At 43.7% G+C, this 20,573-nt stretch overlaps 1 protein-coding gene across 7 annotated transcripts in view; it reads left to right on the top strand.

Annotated features, from left to right (window-relative positions):
• Window positions 1–2,377: 2,377 nt before the first annotated feature.
• Window positions 2,378–20,573, top strand: part of MRAP2 (melanocortin 2 receptor accessory protein 2) — a 70,926-nt gene continuing 52,730 nt past the window's right edge. For 2 of the 7 annotated variants that reach the window (XM_033938246.1, XM_033938239.1), the window contains exon 1: window positions 3,906–4,024. Coding sequence is in view for 1 of the 7 variants with exons in the window: in XM_033938239.1 (XP_033794130.1) it covers window positions 3,993–4,024 (32 nt within the window). In the remaining 6 variants the exon portion in view is untranslated. Of the gene's footprint in view, window positions 2,578–3,192; window positions 3,555–3,657; window positions 3,774–3,905; window positions 4,025–20,573 lie in introns of those variants that run through there. The other 5 variants (XM_033938241.1, XM_033938243.1, XM_033938242.1 and 2 more) reach the window with 5 other exon arrangements.

A 20,573-nucleotide genomic window follows, 5' to 3' on the forward strand; every position in this document is an offset into this window, starting at 1 on the left:
TTTTTTTGTTAACTTTTACTCAATCACAAAATGGCGCGTTGGTGATCAAATGAAGCCAAGTTTGGACTTTATTTATCAGCCGCCTTTGTGAAGTGTGATTCATCCGAGGTGGTGTACTGCAAGTTTAAAATCAGGTATTCTAAGAAGTAGCGCAGCGAGGGAGGTTGGCACCCGGCAATGCCATACCATGCCCCACCTTCCCCACAGCTTGAGTCCTCCCCCCCCTCCATTGCATACCTTTTGAAGTGTTCACCGGTGCAAGCAGCATCTTCCATTGCTGCTCACACCGGCATCGGCTCTCTTCTGATGTCACGTCCTAGTCCCACAACCAGAGGCATGCTGGTCGGCCTGACGCAGGGAGAGCTTGGGGCGGTGGTGGTTTTGGGACCTGTTACCCGATGGCGGCGGTGGCTTGGAGGCCTGTTCCCCGATGGCGGCAGCAGTGGCTTGGGGGAGGGCAGGGAGAAAGAAAGAAAGGGGGCAGGCAGGGAGACAGAAGGAAAGAAAGGAAACAGAAAGAAAGGGGGCATGCAGGGAGAAAGAAAGGGCAGGGAGAGAGGAAGAAAAAGTTGGGGGAGGTAATGAGGTCTGGAGGAGAGGAAGCATACAGGCTGAAAGAAGGGAAGAAAGATTGGATGCACAGTCAGAAGAAGAAAGTGCAACCAGAGACTCATGAAATCACCAAACAACAAAGGTAGGAAAAATGATTTTATTTTAAATTTAGTGATCAAAATGTGTCTGAATTTATATCTGCTGTCTATATTTTGCATTATGGTCCCCTTTTATTAAACCGCAATAGTAGTTTTTAGTGCAGGGAGTCTATGAGCGTCGAGAGCAGCACTGGGCATTCAGCGCAGCTCCCTGCGCTAAAAATTGTTATCGTGGTTTAGTAAAAAGGGAGGGGGTATATTTGTCTATTTTTGTATGGTTGTTACTGAGGTGACATTGCATAAAGTCATCTGCTATGACCTCTTTGAAAAAACCCCGGAATATAAATGATAATTAACATTTTCTCTGTGTTTTTTTAAAATTTTATTGTTGGTAGATCATTTTGACTTGGTCATTTTAAAAGTAGCTCGCAAGCCCAAAAAGTGTGGGCACACCTGTTCTATAATTTGCTCCTACAGACATTACTAGGACCTAAGCAATAGAAAGTCAATTCTGGAGTAGCAATATGCAGAGTACAGACTTTATGAAGAAGATTTCAAGCCTCGTATCTAGCTGGATAAAAACCCCATTTGTGTGCAGGTGTGGAGGTCATGTGGAGCCAAGAGATGTCACATTAATCACATTCTCCTTTAACCAAAAGGCAAAGGGTTACCGTATGGCTCCAGAAAAGAGGACGGACTGAGTCATCTGGGTTTTTACTTCCATTGAAAGCAATGGAAGTAAAACCCGGATGTGTCAGTCCGTCCTCCTTTTTCTGGAGCCATACGGTAACCCTAGGCAAATTCATTCTGCGGCAGCAAAACTGTTTCTCACCCAGCATTTTTTTTTTCTCTCAGTGCCTTGAACCTTTTCATATTTTCTTAGTGAGCAGACTTCCTAAATTTTCTCTGCACATAATTGTCTCTCTCTCTCTCTCTCCCCCAGGGCATACAAGACAAAGCACTCCCTAGTGGTGCAGTTCGCAATCCATCCTCATTTTTTCTGGAGCCACATGGTAACTTTGCAGTGGTCGCCCCAACGTTGAGGAATGCTCTGCCACAGCAATTCCGAGATGAACAACATCTAGATAAATTCAAGATAAGCCTGAAGACTTTTTTATTTCGTGACGCCTTCACTTGTGTTTAGAGTTCTTTTCTCTTTTTTTTTTTTTCTCTTTTCTTTTCTTCTTTTCTTTCTCCTTCTCTTTTCTGTTCCTCTCTTACTCAACCAACCGCTTTAAAAAAGCGACCCCACTCCCACTTTCTCCTTCTCTTCTCAAAATATGTAACTTTTCCCCTCCTTTCCCTTTTTACCTTCACTTTCAAGTCTGTCCAGTTAATGTCTTTGATGTTCACTCTTATCATTTTTAAATATCTATTATTTTTTCCTCTTTTTAAAATTTTATTGTTAAGCGGCCAGATACTTGTTGATGGTCGGTATATTAAAAAGTTAATAAACTTGAAACTTAAAGGTAATATATAGAAATAAACAAAATATAAAGGGGTCATGAGGTGATACCTTTTTTTATTGAATTGACAATGCTTTTTTTTTTTTTAATTAGCTTTTGAAGGTAACCCCCTTCTTCAGATCAGAAATAAGCAAATGTCGACAAATATCATTATATATAAGAGACACCTGAAAGCATTCCAGGAAGAGGGAGGGATGGGTGGGTGAGCAAATGAGAAAGAGAGGGCTGGATGGGTGGGAGACAACAGAGATATGGATGGATGATAGGAAGGTGACAAAGCAGTTTAAATTCATTTCTTATACTGCCAAGGAAACCAGGGTTGTTGGGTGTCAAAAAAGAGCGACATCCTTGCGGGTAGAGTTATGTATGAGGAGAGTAGCTGGCCTGATCCACTGTGTGAATCATATGTTGCACAGGGCTCCAGAGTGGGGGCAGCATCCCAGTGCCATAGCCTGCTTACGGTAATTCATTTTCACCTCCTCTCCCTACAAATGAAGTAGCACGCTAGGTGACGTTCAGGTAATTCTTCCTCTGCACCCCAAATGAATCTCTTCGCCAAACAGTTGCTTGAATTAAATATGAATGCATTCATTCTCTCTGATCTCTTCTTAAAGCAGAGAAACATGATGGCAGATAAGGCCAAATGGCCAATCCAGTCTGTCCGTCCGCTATCTCCTCCTCTCCCTAAGAGGCCCTCCAGGTGTGGCCCCGAGCTCAGGCAGAGGTTTTTCCTGCCACCTCCAGCCAGCACCAAATGAGCCTACAGCAAGCCTACAGCAGGATCTCCTACACATGACCCCCCCCCCATTGCCACAAGAAAGGTACCATCCCACAGGGGGAGGGAAGGAGAGAAGATGAAGTTTGTATGGGGGCGGGGCCACGTGTCTTCTACTTACAAAATATGGTATCTCTGCCTCTGAATTCTTTTCCTTTCCCCCTCACAGCTCCACTAGCAGTCTCTGTCCCCTCAACCAGCCTCTCTTCCCTTAACAGCTCCTTTCTGCCTCTTGCAGCATTGTCTCTCCTAACCAGTGACCCCTTTCCATTCCCTTCACCCCCTTCCTTGAGGCCTAGGGTTACCATTTTTCCTTCGGGGAAAATCCAGACCCATGGCCACGCCCCCAGGACCGCCCAGTTCCACCTCTGTCCCACCCCCACACAGCATCCACGCGTGCATGTAAACGACGCCGTGACAGCGCGGGCGCATGACATCACTGCGTTGCGTCCGCACATGCCCCTTCCCGACGCGATTATGGCGGGAAACTTTCCAAACCCGGACAAAGTGAAAAGCTGTCCAGACACCTGGACATGTCTGGGGAAATCTGGATAGCGTTACTATTACCCCAAGCTGCAGTAGGGGGCTAACGCGTGCTTAATTTAAAATGACATTGGCTTCCTTCAGAAGCACGAGTTGTATTTAAAATTCTTATTTTATATGGCGAGTTCTCATCGTATATGTATGAATGTTTTACTTTGGTGGAGTCAAATAGGCCGAAGTGGAAGTGTTCTAATAACCTCTTTCTCTTTTCCATCTTTCACAGATATTAAGGCCCAGATTCTGTGACCGGCGCCGTTGTCGGAACCACCTTAAAAGCGGCTGCCGATTGCAAGTCCATCAGGTGATGGCGCCGGCTATATAATCGTTCCTTCGGCAAAGGTAGTCACTGGAAAAGTAGCCCAGGGTTTTGCAGGCCTACAGTTCTGGCGCCTCCCTGTGACGTGAATCGCATCTCTGTAGGTGCTTCGGGCTGCCTAACACCACCCCCTGTGTTAGTCACGCCTACAGTGGTGTTAGGCGGCTTAAAGCACCTACAGTGCGATTCTGGCCCTGATTTTTATAAGGTGATTTCTGGAATATAACGTTTTTAGAAAAAAAATGCTGAAGATGAGTCTGTTTCAGAAGTACCGGTATGTACGTCCCAGTTTATGATTTGTCTGTTTTTCTTAGGATTGCAAATTCCCAGAAGTTCTGGTTTCATTGTTTTATAAACCACTCAAAACTATGAGATTATAGTAGAGAATGTAAGGGGATAAAGTTATCCCTGTCCCCGCAGGAACTCAATTTCCCTGTCCCATCCCCATGAGTTTTGGAGCTGTCTCTGCCCCATTCCTGTAAACTCTGCCTTAACCGTACAAGCCTCGAACACTTAGGATTTTAAAGGGTTTGAGGCTTGTGCAGATCAGGATGGAGCTTAGGCATTGGTGGAATGAGGCATTATGACATCACAACCTGAGCTTTAGAATGTTGCTACTTGTGATTTTAAAGGGTTTGAGGCTTGTGCAGATGAGGACGGAGCTTAGGCATTGGTGGAATGAGGCATTATGACATCACAACCTGAGCTTTAGAATGTTGCTACTTGTGATTTTAAAGGGTTTGAGGCTTGTGCAGATGAGGACGGAGCTTAGGCATTGGTGGAATGAGGCATTATGACATCACAATCTAGCTCTAGAATGTTGCTACTTAGGATTTGAAAGTGTTTGAGGCTTGTGCAGATGAGGACAGAGCTTAGGCATTGGTGGAATGAGGCATTATGACATCACAATCTAGCTCTAGAATGTTGCTACTTGTGATTTTAAAGGGTTTGAGGCTTGTGCGGATGAGGACGGAGCTTAGGCATTAGTGGAATGAGGCATTATGACATCACAATCTGAGCTCTAGAATGTTGCTACTTAGGATTTTAAAGGGTTTGAAGCTTGTGCAGATGAGGACAGAGCTTAGACATTGGTGGAATGAGGCATTATGACATCACAACCTGAGCTCTAGAATGTTGCTACTTGTGATTTTAAAGGGTTTGAGGCTTGTGCAGATCAGGATGGAGCTTAGGCATTGGTGGAATGAGGCATTATGACATCACAACCTGAGCTTTAGAATGTTGCTACTTATGATTTTAAAGGGTTTGAGGCTTGTGCGGATGAGGACGGAGCTTAGGCATTGGTGGAATGAGGCATTATGACATCACAATCTGAGCTCTAGAATGTTGCTACTTAGGATTTTAAAGAATTTGAGGCTTGCGCTGATGAGGACGGAGCTTAGGCATTGGTGGCATGAGGCATTATGACATCACAATCTGAGCTCTAGAATGTTGCTACTTGTGATTTTAAAGGGTTTGAGGTTTGTGCAGATGAGGACAGAGCTTGCAGGAATGGGGCAGGGACAGGAAAAAACTAGACGGGAAGAAACAGGAAAATGAGTTCCCACGGGGATAGGGAAAAATTTGTCTCCATGTCGTTCTCTAGGTTATAGGTATATGTAAAGCTATTATGCTATTATTTATTTACAGAATTTATATGCCATATATACCAAATCGACTTACAATAAAACATACATAATAAAAAACGCAAACAATCATACACTTCACGAGAAATTATTATGCCGAACACCCCATCAATTCTTAATGTAGAAGCACATTGTACTGTTCTTAAAATCCACCCGATACCACTCTATTCCAGACCACCAACTGCTCAAATTAATCAAGCACAGGGGAAAAAGCATGCAGAAACAAATAAGGCTTAAGTACTTACATTGCTGCAAGGATACAGTATAATCTCGTTATAACGGACTCGCTTATAACGAAATATTGTTTATAGCGGACGAGGTCCGCTGGTCCTGGCCCTGCGCCTTTATGAACATGCAGAAAATCACTGCATATAACGGACTTGCATATAACGGACTTTCGGATGTACGTTGTTTCGAGCGGACCTAAATAAAGTTTCTAAAAAAAATACAACTCTGGATATAACAGACCATTTTTCCAGGTCCCTTGAAGTCCATTATAACGAGATTATGTTGTATACTAAAACGAGTGTACCCTGGCAGACTATTCCACAAACACGGGCCTGCAATAGAAAAAGCACAGGATGCTGTCTCCATGTAATGCACCACCGTCTTTCGACGTATCTGCCTCTAATCAAAGACTACGCACTGGCCTATGAACCTGGTTAGATGTCGCCAACCTGGCAAAATTACCACAAGGTGCACTCAGGCATCAGCATGCGCTACTCATGCACTAAAATAGATTGATTTATTTTTAGCCCTGGAAGCAGGTCGGCTTCAATGAGTAGGTTTGTTCCATGCTAATTGGTTAGCCCGGCTACACTCCCACTCATGAGCCCTTACCGTTTACAAAATAGGTAGCGGTAGGTGCTCACGTGCTAATGGGAAAATTAGCAAGGGCCATAAATAGAAAAAAAAAAAATTGGAAATGTGGCCATTTTGCCAATGCAGAAAAATGAACTTAGTGTGAAGGAGTGGCCTAATGGTTAGAGCTACAGCCTTAGCACCCTGAGGTTGTGGGTTCAAATCCCGTGCTGCTCCCTGTGACCCTGGGCAAGTCACTTAATCCTCCACTGCCCCAGTTACATTAGATAGATTGTGAGCCGACTGGGACAGACAGGGAAAATGCTTGAAGTACCTGTATGTAAACCGCTTTGAGTGACAACGAATTCCGAATATTGATGCTTACTACCCATTCCTATGGCCATTTTAGAAAACAAAATATTTGACTGTTTAATGAATCATCTTATTTCATGTAACATGTTTACTTTTATAACTTTTTGTAAACCGCGTTGAACTTCTGGTTAAGCGCTCAATAAGCACAATGTTATGTTATATGGTTGTATAACTACAAAAAGGCAGGATACAAGTCCCAATCCCTTTCCCTGATGTCATAATGCCTCATTCCACCAATGCCTAAGAGCCAACCTCATCAGTGATGTCACAATGGCTTCATTGTTCTATACTTGGCTCACTTCTGATATTGTATTGGAGGAGCTACAGCCTCAGCACCCTGAGGTTGTGGGTTCAATCCCCACACTGCTCCCTGTGACTCTGGGCAAGTCACTTAATCCTCCACTGCCCCAGGTACATTAGATAGACTGTGAGCCCACTGGGACAGATAGGGAAAATGTTTGATGTGCCTGTATGTGAACCACTTTCAGCGTGGTTGTATAACTATAAAAAGGCAGGATACAAGTCCCAACCCCTTTCCCTGATGTCATAATGCCTCATTCCACCAATAACAACCAACCTCATCAGTGATGTCGCAATGGTTTCATTGTTCTATACTTGGCTCACTTCTGATATCGTACTGGAAGAGAATGAGGTGCACTGATTAGAGTTTTGTCTCAGCACCCTGAGGTTGTGGGTTCAAATCCTGTGCTGCTCCCTGTGACCCTGGGCAAGTCACTTAATCCTCCACTGCCCCAGTTATATTAGATATTTTGTGAGCCCACCAGGACAGACAGGGAAAATGCTTGAGTTCTTGATTATAAACTGGTGGACACAACAACGAAGTCAACAGCACAATGCGCTGCAGCCGCAAAGAAGGCAAACAGAATGTTGGGTATTATTAAGAAGGGTATTACGACCAGAACGAGAGAAGTATACTGCCGTTGTATCGGGCAATGGTGCGCCCGCACCTGGAGTACTGTGTTCAGTATTGGTCACCGTACCTTAAGAAGGATATGGAAATACTTGAGAGGGTCCAGAGGAGAGCGACACGAATGATTAAGGGCATGGAAAACCTTTCATACACTGAAAGATTGGAGAGACTGGGGCTCTTCTCCCTGGAAAAGCGGAGACTCAGAGGAGACATGATAGAGACCTACAAGATCATGAAGGGCATAGAGAGAGTAGAGAGGGACAGATTCTTCAAACTTTCAAAACATAATAGAACAAGAGGGCATTTGGAAAAGTTGGAAGGAGACAGATTCAGAACGAATGCTAGGAAGTTTTTCTTGACCCAGCGTGTGGTGGACACCTGGAATGCGCTTCCAGAGGACGTAATAGGACAGAGTACGGTACTGGAGTTCAAGAAAGGATTGGACAATTTCCTGCTGGAAAAAGGGATAGAGGGGTATAGATAGAGGGCTACTGCACAGGTCCTGGACCTGTTGGGCCGCTGCGTGAGCGGACTGCTGGGCACGATGGACCTCGGGTCTGACCCAGTGGAGGCATTGCTTATGTTCTTATGTTAAACTTCTTAGACAACCTCCATTGATAGGTAGTATATAAATAACTTTCAAGGGGCCACTGAAAAGGTCTCAGCCCAACCAAGGAGAGAATGATGTAAAGCCATGAAACTTATAAGTTATTCCTCACTTTTCATTTCATTGATATGAAACAAAATGAAAGGTATGGAAGTTTCATGGCTCACAGTGGCGTAGTAGGGGCAGGGGTGGACCACCCTGGGTGCCGTCTTGGTGGGGGGGGGGGGCACCTGCACCTCTCCGCTCCCCATGCCACGCTCCCGCTCTCCCTTCTCCACCCCTCAATACCTCTTTAAATCTTCACCAGCGTGAGCAACGTCTCCAGCCTGCTGTTTGCGCCGGCCTGGCTCTCCTCTGAAATTATTTCCTGGTCGCAGGGCCAGGAAGAGACGTCGGCGGGAAAACCAGTGTGAGCAGCAGGCCGGAGAAGCTTCTTGCGCTGGCGAAGATTTAAAGAAGTACCGGAGGGGAGGGGGAGGGAGACGAGGGCGCCACCGTCCCTCGCTATGCCACTGACGCCACATCTTTCTCGTGTTTGGGCTGAGCACTTTTCAGTGGCTCCCCGTAAATCAATATATAGTTCAAGTTCAAGTTCATTTTTATTTGATGAATCGCCTATTTAAAACATTCTAAGCGATGAACAATATAAAAGCACAGTGCAGGGAAACATACAGTTTTTTAGACAATTTGTAAGACAACATTTTAAGAAACAAATTATGTTAAATCAATTAAAATACAACAACATTTTAAGAAACACATGTTATTAGGGCAAAATTTAAAAAATCAAAGTTTATAGTGGATATTCTTAAAAGTTGAGGCTTGGTGACAAACATGATAGGGAGGGGAAAGAGGGGAAAAAGTTACAGTTGTCTAACTAGGAAAAAAAACATAAAAGGGATAAAAAACACAGGGAAGGGGAAGGGAAAAAAAAAAAAATTAAGTAAAAAATGGTTTAGTCAATTAATCATTAAAAGCTTCGTTGAATAAAAAAGTTTTAAAGAGTTTTTTAAAAGAGATAAAGCGACATTTTACCATAGGCAGGTAAAAGGGCTCCTTTGCTTTTTATTTAATATTTTGAGTGGTTTTAGTGCAGATCTTAAACTAAAGCGGGCTTTTTTCTGCTTTATTGTCAATTTGTCTGGGCTTTTATAACACAAGAACTTCATGTGCAATCGTCATTCTGTGGGTGAAAGTTTTGTGACGGGACCCGTAATTGCAGTTTCTTGAAAACACATTTCTGTATTGTGTAGAATTATTCAATAGCTTGTCCAGTTAATTGGCAAGTTTAGAGAGTTCAGGAGCATTCATGCCATTTCAGACATCACGGTAATAAATAAGCACAGGATACAACCAGGGCTCTTAGCTGGGTTTTTTCCACGACGAAAGCCAGTCTAGTCAATGATCTTTTCGCAGGTCAACAAACGCCTTACGTTTTGAGCCAACCCAGCCATCTGTAACATTTGTCAGGATATTGTTCATAAAGTCTGATTCATATCTTTGATTTTATATAAGAAATAGAAGCATTCTCTTCCTCCGTTCCTGTAATCCTGAGTGTCATTAATCACGATTGACTAGTTTAATAAGTTGTCGTCAACTGTCTTTGAAATAGTATAATGGATCATTTTGTAACTTATTAAATGGACGAATTAATTCAGTGCTGATGGACTTGTGCAAGATCAGAGCTTTTCTCCATGGACAAGCAGTATAAGTCAGCCCCACTTTTGGTGACGTCATCTATGTTTCCAATTCGGAATTGCTCTCCCAGAGCTCAGGTGAGGCTTTAGGAGCCTCATCTGAGCATGTGCAGGTGGCCCTATATATACCTGTGCTGTCCCTCACTAATCCAGTTTAGTTCATCCGCCCTTCCCAAACGGACGGATCACAGCTCTCCATTCAAAAAAAACAAAACAAAAAAAAAACCCAACCAAGAACAAAAAACCCAGAAAGAAAGAAAAGAAGAAGAATGGCAGAAAAAAACGAAAAGCCTGCAGGAAAACCGGGTTTCAAGAAGTGCCCGGACTGCAAATGAAAAATGCAGAGCTTTTCATTGCCATGAAATTCCCACTATCAGGCGTAACGAGAGTGAGCGGCACCTGGGGCACCCACTCTTTTCCCTGCCTCCTCCTCCCGCTGCACGTGCACGTCCCTTCCCCATACCTTTTTAATTTTGACGTGAGCAGCCACCCACTTGCTGGCTTCGGTGCGCTCTCTAGGTGCGTGTCCCAGAAGGGATGTCAGAGAGTGTGCCGAAGCCACCGCAGGCAGCAAGTTGGTGGCTGCTCGCACCGAAGTTAAAAAGGTACAAGGGAAGGTGGTTAGAAAGGGTTTATTTTCTCTTTGGAAGCTTCAGTCCGTTAGGGCGTATTTTGATGTTTCATCAGTTAGAGTTTAGGTACAGTCTCTTATACGAAACCAGCTTGATTACTGCAATTTCCCAGAAGAATATGCAACGATTGCGAATAGTACAAAATGCGGCAGTCAGGCTGATTTTTAGGTTGAAGAAATACGATCACGTAACACCCTCCTATCGAGTACTGCATTGGCTGCCAATGAAGGCGCGGGTGAAGTTTAAGTTTGGTTACTTCTGTTTTAAGGCTTTATTTGGTTTAGCTCCCAAATTTTTCTCTTTTGCAACCAACATACATAAGAGAAACTCGCATCTGAATTTTGTTTTTCCACCTGTTAGAGGATGTAACCTTAAAAATATCATCAAAATCTTTTTTCATATCAAGCAGCGTTATGGGGTCAGGATTTAGAACAATTGCTTTTGCTTACTGATACTTATCCAAGTTTATTCCAAGTTTCCAAGTTTATTAGGTATTTTTGATTTATCGCCTATTCAAAATTCAAGGCGATGTACAAATAAAATAGTTGGTAACACACTTGCAATTATTAAATTAAACAAACAATTATCTAAAATACAAACAACACATATTACATTACATTTAAAGATAATTTAAATAGTTTACAGTGGGGAATTTAGGAGACATCGAAAAACATCTCTCTTTTCGAAGGATTTAGGCAGCTAATTCGTAAAAATTTTATGATGCACTACTGTATTTTGATCATTTTAGGGCTCCTTTTACAAAGCTGCGCTAGCGGTTTTAGCGTGCACGTGAGATGCTAACGCCAGCATTGAGTTGGCGTTAGTTCTAGCCGTGTAGCACGGGTTTAGCGTGCGCTAAAAACGTTCTCGCAGCTTTGTAAAAAGAGCCCTTAGTGTCTCTAATTATTGGCTTTTAACTTTTTTAGTTCTATTCAACTTCTTTTATTGTTTTTTTAACTATTGTAAACCGCATAGAACTTTATGGCCTTGCGATATATAAACTGATTTTTATTTATGCATGGTGGGGGGGGGTGTGGAGAGGAAGAGGGGTGCTGGTGCCCCATGCAAGACAGTGCCCAGGGCAGACTGCCCCCGCCCCCTCTTACTATGCCACTGTCTACCACTTATATAGTGCTAAAAGGCGTACGCAGCGCTGTACAGTTTAAGAGGACACATGACTCCACCCCCACCCTATCCTTTAACGAATCCAATGGCGCTTCCCCTCTTACTTCGGCACTGCAGTTCTATTTTCTTCGGTCTACCGGCAAATCAGCGATTTCCTGTTCCCACAGAGGCAGGACCTGCAAAGAGGTGGCTTCAGGGACAGAATCCACAATTTAAAAAAAAACCACATCCTTACACCATCTAAAAAGAGGACTTGTCTGGGTTTTCCCATGTGTACGGTACTCCGAACCTCCGTTTGCCAAGGTTTTGTCTCGTCTGTCACTACGAGGAATATCATCGGCATCATTGAAACTTCTTGTGATTGCTTCTTTCGTTGCTATGTAGTAGCAATACTTTCAGTGGCGTAGCAAGGGTTGAGAGGCACCAAGGGTGGTGGTGCCTCTCCCCCACCCCCCACTCATCCGTTCCTTCCCCGCCCTCTCCCACCACATGCGTCCCTTCCCCTCCCCCGTACCTCTTTAACATTCCCGGCACGAGCAGCAACCCCCCCAACCTGCTGCTCACTCCAGCGTCGGCTCTTCCTCTGATGTCACTTCCTAAGCATGGCTCCAGGAAGTGATGTCGGTGAAAGAGCCAATGCTGGTGCAAGCAGTGGGCTGGGGGTTGGTGATCATGCCAGGAATGTTAGAGGGGGAAGGGAAGGGCACACGGTAATGGGGGGCTGAGAGGAGGATGGATGCTAGCGCCTCCACCAAGATGGTGCTCGGAGTTGATTGCCCCCCCCTTACTAGGCCAGTGAATACTTTGAACCTTTTTGTATATGCTTAATGGAAGATTAAACGTCCACCACTGTTTCAATCGCATATTGACATTTTTCTCATAATCACAATAATAATTTAATAACTATTATCCTATTAGGTGTAGGGATTGCTACATGAAATATAATGAGGATAGCTTGTAAACAAACCGGAGAAACTGCCTTCACAGTAGTGAACAGCAAACAGAACAACAAAGTTGACCAATTAGTGTTCAGTCTCTTTTATTATGATGGAGTCAAGACGATCGTGTTTCGGCCCACAAGAGCCTGCCTCAGGAGTCTCCAGCAGTGAAACAGGTTAGCCCTTCCATTCAACCTCCCTAGCTCCTGTTTTACTGCGGGAGACTCCTGAGGAAGGCCCTTGTGAGCCGAAACACGATCGTCTTGAGTCCATCAGAATAAAAGAGACTGAACACCAATTGGTCACCTTTGTTGTTCTGTTTGTTGATATAATGAGGATACCCAGAAGTTCCTTTCTAAAAGGCACATTTCTCTTACTAAGTGTTAGAGAATGTGTAGAAACAATTAGATGTATACCCATAGATAGTGCTAAAAGTACAGGGCAGTGGCACCCCTAATGGGGTTATCAACCTTTATTTGGGATCTAAAGTCTGTCTACATATGAAAAAGTGCAAGACAGTGACCTCATCGACTCCAGTAGGCTGAGTTACACCATCTTGCTGCTACAGTTCGACCATCTGAGTTGGCCCACGCCAAGTTATAGCATTCTATTGGTCTGCATGGGCTCAGTGGGAAGTTGGGCTTGCCATAGGGTGGAAGTGCAAAGGTCAAGTGGAAGTGCAAAGGTCAAGAGCAGACTCAACCAAGGAGAGAATTGTCCTGGAGCAGAGGAAAGAAACAGCAGAACAGGAAAGAAACCTTTTCCTATCTCCCATGTGGGGAGTGGTACAACTGTTAATATTAAGAACATAAGAAGTTACCTCTGCTGGGTCAGACCAGAGGTCCATCGCGCCCAGCAGCCCGCACCCGCGGCGGCCCATCAGGTCTATGACCTGTCAGATGTTCCTTGACTTAGCCCTATAATCCCCCTTTTTCTTCTATCTTATGCTCTTTCTAACCTATTTCTACTTTTATCTGTACCCCTCTATACCCCTATACTTCAGGAATTTATCCAATCCTTCTTTGAATCCCCGTAGCGTACTCTGCCCTATCACAAGCTCTGGGAGCACGTTTCATGTGTCCACCATCCTCTGAGAGAAGAAGAACTTCCTGGCATTGGTTCTAAACTTGTCTCCTTTCAGTTTCTCCGAGTGCCCCCTTGTATTTGTGGTTCCCCATAGCCTGAAGAATCTGTCTCTGTCTACCTTCTCTATGGCTTTCATGATTTTGAAAGTTTCTATCATGTCTCCTCTAAATCTCCGCCTTTCCAGGGAGAAGAGCCCCAGCCTTTCCAACCTATCAGCATATGAAAAGTTTTCCATACCTCTTATCATCTTTGTCGCTCTTCTCTGGACCCTCTAGAGTTGGAAAAGAGGGGGGGGACTGTGGTGTATCTGCGAGTGAATGTAGTCCAAATAAACAAGGCAAACAACCCCATGACAAATACATAGCAGAGAGAAAGTGGGGAAGAAACCGTACATATCAACCTGGGATAAAGTAGGGTTTATTAAGTACAATCAACTGGTTATCATATGACAAGTTTTCTTTTTAACAATCTATCTTGCAGACCCAACACAGTCTGTGTTTAAATTTCGTAGGGAAAGCCTGCCTCAGGGGTACAGATAGTAATCTGATAGATGGCGCTCAAGCCCTTCAAAATCAATTAAACATACAGTGCTAAGTGCCGATTAATAAAACATATCTCTAGGGCAAAGATCCGATGCGGAGCCATGCAACGTTTGAGCGATAAGTGTTCTATGAAGTGTGTCTGCCATGGAGGGTGTTGGTTGATCAAAAGGAAGGAGGATGGTGATATCATCTGCATAGCTAAAAGAAGTTAAGCCTAGTTTGTCTAGGCAGGTGCCAAGGGATGCAATGTAGAGATTGAAGAGTGCTGAGGATAAAGGCAACCCTTGGGGTTGGACCATGGTTCTGATTTTTCTTTGATCGTCTTTACTCTGTAGGTCCTGGATTATATGAATCCTTGAAACCATGTGTGCACCTTTCCTGTGATACCTATTGTTTCTAGTATTTGTAATAGAATGTCATGGTCTCCCAGGTCAAATGCTGCGGTGAGATCTAGTTGTATGACCAGCATATTTTTTTGCCTGTGCTGAGATGTTGTCTAGCTGTGTCCATGAGGGAACCTAGTAGTGTCTCTGTGCTGTAGCTGGTTCTGAAACCAGACTGTGTAGGATGGAGTAAGTTGTGGTTTTCTGGTAGTTGGTGAGGTGTTTGGCTACAAGGCCTTCCATTAGCTTGACATATAATGGTATTGAGGCTATGGATCTGTAGTTGGATGATAGATCTGTTGCTACTTTTGAGTCTTTTATGATTGGGGTGATGATGATTTCGCTGAGGTCTTGTGGGAAAAGGCCATCTGTGAGCAGGGATTGTATCCATTGTATGAGGAGAGTGTGGAATATTGGGCTGGAGGCTTTTAACAGGTATGGAGGGCAATGGTTGAGGTCACAGGCTGCATGTCTGTATTTCTTGTAGAGTTTGTTTAGGTCAGACCATTGTATTATGGTGAAGTCGGGCCAGGTTCTGTCTGCTGCAGTTGATTCTTTTTCTGTGGGGAGCATTAAGGTGGAGTATCCAGTGGAGGGAGTGGGAAAAAACAACCAAAAAACAGTTGAAGATTTTGTGTATGGTCTTAAAAAATATTGAATTATTCTAAACAGATTAAGTGCCAGTGAATATTGACCCCAATATTTTCACCATTATTAAAAGAGTAGTTTGGAGACTCTCTAACATTACGGAATGTATGCACCCAATTTTACATTTCTGATGTATCATGATTTTAAAACGCTCATTTGCACCTTCTTGTAAGTAGATGGACTTTAAACGAACAGGCTGATAACAATGGTTGAAAAAATGCTAAAATAGATTGCTTTTCCATATCAAATTACCGACCGGTATTATAGTAATGGGGTTTCTACTATTTCCAGACAAACTCTACCATGCATAGCCCTTAGATACAAATTAAAATTTCTATACTATTGCCTCCTAAGGTCTCTTATCTCTGTATTTTCTCTGAATATCTACTTATTGTATTTCGCTGAATGTCCAGCACTCTTGATTGTAAACCGCCTAGAAGTCGCAAGATTGTGGCGGTATAGAAGAATAAAGTTATTATTATTATTATTAAAATTTGGCATAAAGGTATTAATCTTTAATAACCTGCTTTATTAACAACAGAAAACTTTTTTTATCATCTGAAAAAACTAGGGAGAAATTCAGTACAATTTTTAAAATTTCTTTGGCTTTGTATATTGTATGACTCTGGCCCTATGGAGCTCTGGAAACCATGCTTCTTCCTCTCTTGTTCAGTTACAAAAAAAAGACGATGAGATCAGTAGAAAAAGTGTAGATTTTATCAAATGGGTAAGCTGCCATGCAGATTTTCTTGTTAATAGAGTGAGTAGAAGAGAGCTCTTTCCTTACTGTCCCTATTCCTAGTAAAAAATGCACTTATATTTATCATCTCAGCAAAACCTAGTTCTTTCTTATCGGCACTGCTGTAGTTCCTATTCTTTTCCATAAAGAGTTCTTTTAGTCTTCCAGAATGTGGATATAATGTGAAAGGAGCCACAGAGCATGTTTACTAATATTCCAAAGTCATTTCTTTAATACTTCTCAGAAAAACATGTCTCATTGTAAGGGACTCTACCACTTCCCCTATTGGATACTCCCTCACAATGCCAGAGCCACCTTAATATAGGTAGCTCCTCCTTAGGGGGAAGTGACATGGGAAGGAGGAGTCAGGGAGACAGGAACCAGGAAGTATAAGAGGCCGAGCCAGAACTAGATAGAGAAGCCAAGGGGATAGAAGGCGAGTAGCTTGAAACGATGGTGATTTGGCAGAGTATATGAATTTTTAAGTAAACAAATCTAGTCCCAACGGTGAACCTCAATTCCATGAAATGGGAGTCTTCTGGGGTATTACACCTTAATACAGGGGTAGGGAACTCCGGTCCTCGAGAGCCGTATTCCAGTCGGGTTTTCAGGATTTCCCCAATGAATATGCATTGAAGGCAGTGCATGCAAATAGATCTCATGCATATTCATTGTGGAAATCCTGAAAACCCGACTGGAATACGGCTCTCGAGGACCGGAGTTCCCTACCCCTGCCTTAATACATCTACAATGCAAGTACGATATAAAAGCACCCCGGTAATAAGTCTGAGAACTGAGATTACATCCAACGTACTCAGCATAAGAATCAGTTTCATTTATGCCACGTATGCACAAAACAACTCCAACCCCTAGAGCAGTGGCTCACAGGCCAATCCTCAGGATGAATCAGTTAATCAGATTCTTAGGATACCTTCAATAAACAATCACTGCCTCCAGTCATTAATCTCAGGCTGATGATCTGAAGCTTTCCGATTAGTCACCTAATGAAGGTCCCTGCTCTGACTGGTTCCTCTAGTATGACTATCTGCTGATTGGCCTCCTATATCTATATAACCCTGGAATGTCTTGCTCACCTTTCCCGTAGATGAGTTCTGCCTTTGTTGTTGCTTCATGGTATTTGACTTCTACAAGCCTCTACAATGTGCTCTGCCTGCCTGTTCCCAGAAAGCCTTTGCTTGTTGCTTTGGATTTGGTTATAGAAACATGATGGCAGATAAAGGCCAAATGGCCCATCCAGTCTGCCCATCTGCAGTAACCATTATCTCTTTCTCTCTCTAAGACAGTGTCTCTCAAACTTTCTCGAGCCGGGGTTACACTAAAGGTAGTGGCCACAGCTTGAGGCACCCAGAAGGGTGCGGACATCGCTGTAATGACATCACGCATATGCGTGACATCATCACGACATCCGTGCATGTGCAGAGGCTCTCCAGATGGGCCCTGAGACGCCAGTAGGGGGTACCAGCAGGGAAAAGGGCTGGAGAGAAGAAGAGGCACTGGCGCTAAGTACCCCCTAAGCTAAGTACCCCCTAAGTCTAACAAATATCAACTGAGTACCCCAACCACAGACCTCCCTAGGCCCACCCAAGCTCTGCCCCAGATCCCATCCCCTTTACTAATTGTAATGCAATTTTTTCCATTCGTTTTTCATATACACAGCAGATATAAATTCTCAAAACTGACACATTTCAGTCACTATATTGTAAATAAAATCATTTTACCTACTGGTGATCCTCTGCAGGCTGCTGTAATTAGCATTAAAGGTGAGACTGGGAGGCCAGGGGGGAAGCCGGAGGACGCTAGAGAGAAGGGTGAAGCATGCAGGCCTTCGGCGAATCGGGCAGCGCTAGCGCTGTACCACGTATGGAAGTCAGCTGACAGGCGCCTCTCTTCCTCCTCAGTGTGCCGCGGCACACTTGGAATTTCAGAAGGCACACAGTTTGAGATATACTGCTCTAAGAGATCCCACGTGCCTAGCCCAGGCTTTCTTGAATTCAGACAGAGTCTCTGCCTCCTCCACCTTTTCCGGGAGAATGTTCCACGCATCTACCACCCTTTCTGTAGAAAAGTATTTCCTTATCTGTCTGCTATTTCTCTTGCGTTCTCCTTCTCCTGGCTGACTACTGTCTGTTCCTCACTTGGGCCTGGGCTTGAAGTTTTAGTGTTTTTATATCCCGCCTTTCCCAAGATGGGTCACAATAAAGTACATTTATAAATGTCATATGTAATGTAGACAGTGCTGCTTTGGTTTAATGGGGTGTGTATCAAAAAAATGGAGGAAAAGCCTCAGACAGAAGCCCTCCCACCACCACAATGGTGATCCAAGGTGGTTGGGTGATCCTGATCAGGAGAGGCGTTTCGACGTCCCGTTAAAAGTTTGATCGGATTGATCGGCAGCAGACTCGTGAAACACTGGCCACCGTCGGTGTACCGATCAACTGAAGATAAGTTGAAAGTTTTTCTTCTATCAACCTGCATAGACAGCCCTGCTTAAGTTTTTTACATTTGGGAGTGCAATGGAGGTTTTTTTTTGCCATTGTGGTGGTGGGAGGGCTTCTGTCTGAGGCTTTTCCTCCATTTTTTTGATACACATCCCATTAAACCAAAGCAGCACTGTCTACATTACATATGACATTTTGTAACTTTCTTGTGAACGTGTGTTTTGTAATATTATCGATTTTTCACATATCCGGGTTCTTTTTGCTTCACAATAAAGTACAAACATAATCAAAAGCACATACATTACAAAAATATCAAACATTATAAAGCATTCCAATAATATGAAACTGCATAAAAATCACAAAGAGGCTACCGGCGCCTCTCCCCTCAACACACATCAGTTTAGATCGCCCTCCCACCACCACAATGGTGATCCAAGGTGGTTGGGTGATCCTGATCAGGAGAGGCGTTTCGGCGTCCCGTTAAAAGTTTGATCGGATTGTTTTACACCCTGAGGCAGCAGACTCGTGAAACACTGGCCACCGTCGGTGTACCGATCAACTGAAGATAAGTTGAAAGTTTTTCTTCTATCAACCTGCATAGACAGCCCTGCTTAAGTTTTTTACATTTGGGAGTGCAATGGAGGTTTTTTTGCCATTGTGGTGGTGGGAGGGCTTCTGTCTGAGGCTTTTCCTCCATTTTTTTGATACACACCCCATTAAACCAAAGCAGCACTGTCTACATTACATATGACATTTTGTAACTTTCTTGTGAACGTGTGTTTTGTAATATTATCGATTTTTCACATATCCGGGTTCTTTTTGCTTCACAATAAAGTACAAACATAATCAAAAACACATACATTACAAAAATATCAAACATTATAAAGCATTCCAATAATATGAAACTGCATAAAAATCACAAAGAGGCTACCGGCGCCTCTCCCCTCAACACACATCAGTTTAGATCCCATATTTCATCCTATAGAAAAGATGTTTTTTTCAACATTCTCTTAAAACTACACAAATTTGTTTGCTGTCGTATGTACCCTGGGAGCTTGTTCCACTCCTGAGAGGCCCACACACGAAAACATACTAGTTCTAGACCCAGTCAATTGCAATTTGTTTCACTGTTGGAATGCGTAAGTCAGCGTGAGTTGCGGTTCACATCCATCAAATGCCTCGGTGCTTGATTGTGAATGCAAAGATACACCGTGACTAATAATTTGTAAAGAATTTGATCTTCTAATTTCAACCAATACGACGGTACATAGCATTCCACTTCCCTTTGGTAACTCTTTACCCAACATATATTACCTTAAAAATTCTATGTCATCGCTTATTCTATTCCTTCAAATTTTGAATGTAATTTTTGTTTTAGATTGGATGTAATCCGCCTTGAACCGCAAGGTAATGGCGGAATAGAAATCACTAATGTAACGTAATGTAATGTAATGATCACGCTTACTTAGTCGAAACAGAGTTCGATCAGGCGAGTTCTTAGCCACCTGCAGCGCACACTGCCGACGCAGGTGTGCCCAGAAATACCAAATTGCAGTAGTCAAGACATGATAGCACAACACTGGCAGCCGGTGGCGTAGCAAGGGTGAGTGGTGCCCCTCCCCCGTACTCTTCTCCTCTCCCCCCTTGCTCTTTCCTGACCCCCGCCACACGCCCGCCCCCTTCCCTTCCCTGTAGCTTTTTAATTTTCCAGACGCGAGCAACAGCACGAACTTGCTGCCCACGTCATGTCAGCGATCCCTGTGACATCACTTCCTAGGTGCAGGGCCCGGAAATGACGTCAAAGAGAAGCAACGCCGACATGGGCAGCAAGTTCGTAATGCTGCTCATGCAGGGAAAATTAACTAGGGAGGTTGGAAGGGAAGGGGCGCGTGGCAGTGGGGGGCAAGAATGAAGACGGGTAGGGCGGACCGCACATCTCCACCTTCCCCTTACTACGCCCCTGCTGGCATCCTTTGAGTGCTGATAGGGGAATGGGGCCTGTTATGGGTGAAAAACATGTTGCCGGACCCTTGGCTGTGACATTGCATGAAACGCTAGCCCACGTTTGTCACTCCCTCTGTAATCCCCTAACCCATTTGTCCAGTTTGTCTGTCTTTAAGCTCTGTAGAGCGGGGATTGTCTCTTACTACTAGCATTTCTTCAATATGCATGCATGTAATTTTGTAAACTGCATAGTTTTTATGCGGTATATCAATTTTTAAA

This window comes from Geotrypetes seraphini, chromosome 3 (assembly GCF_902459505.1).
Source record: "Geotrypetes seraphini chromosome 3, aGeoSer1.1, whole genome shotgun sequence".
Lineage (NCBI taxonomy): Eukaryota > Metazoa > Chordata > Amphibia > Gymnophiona > Dermophiidae > Geotrypetes > Geotrypetes seraphini.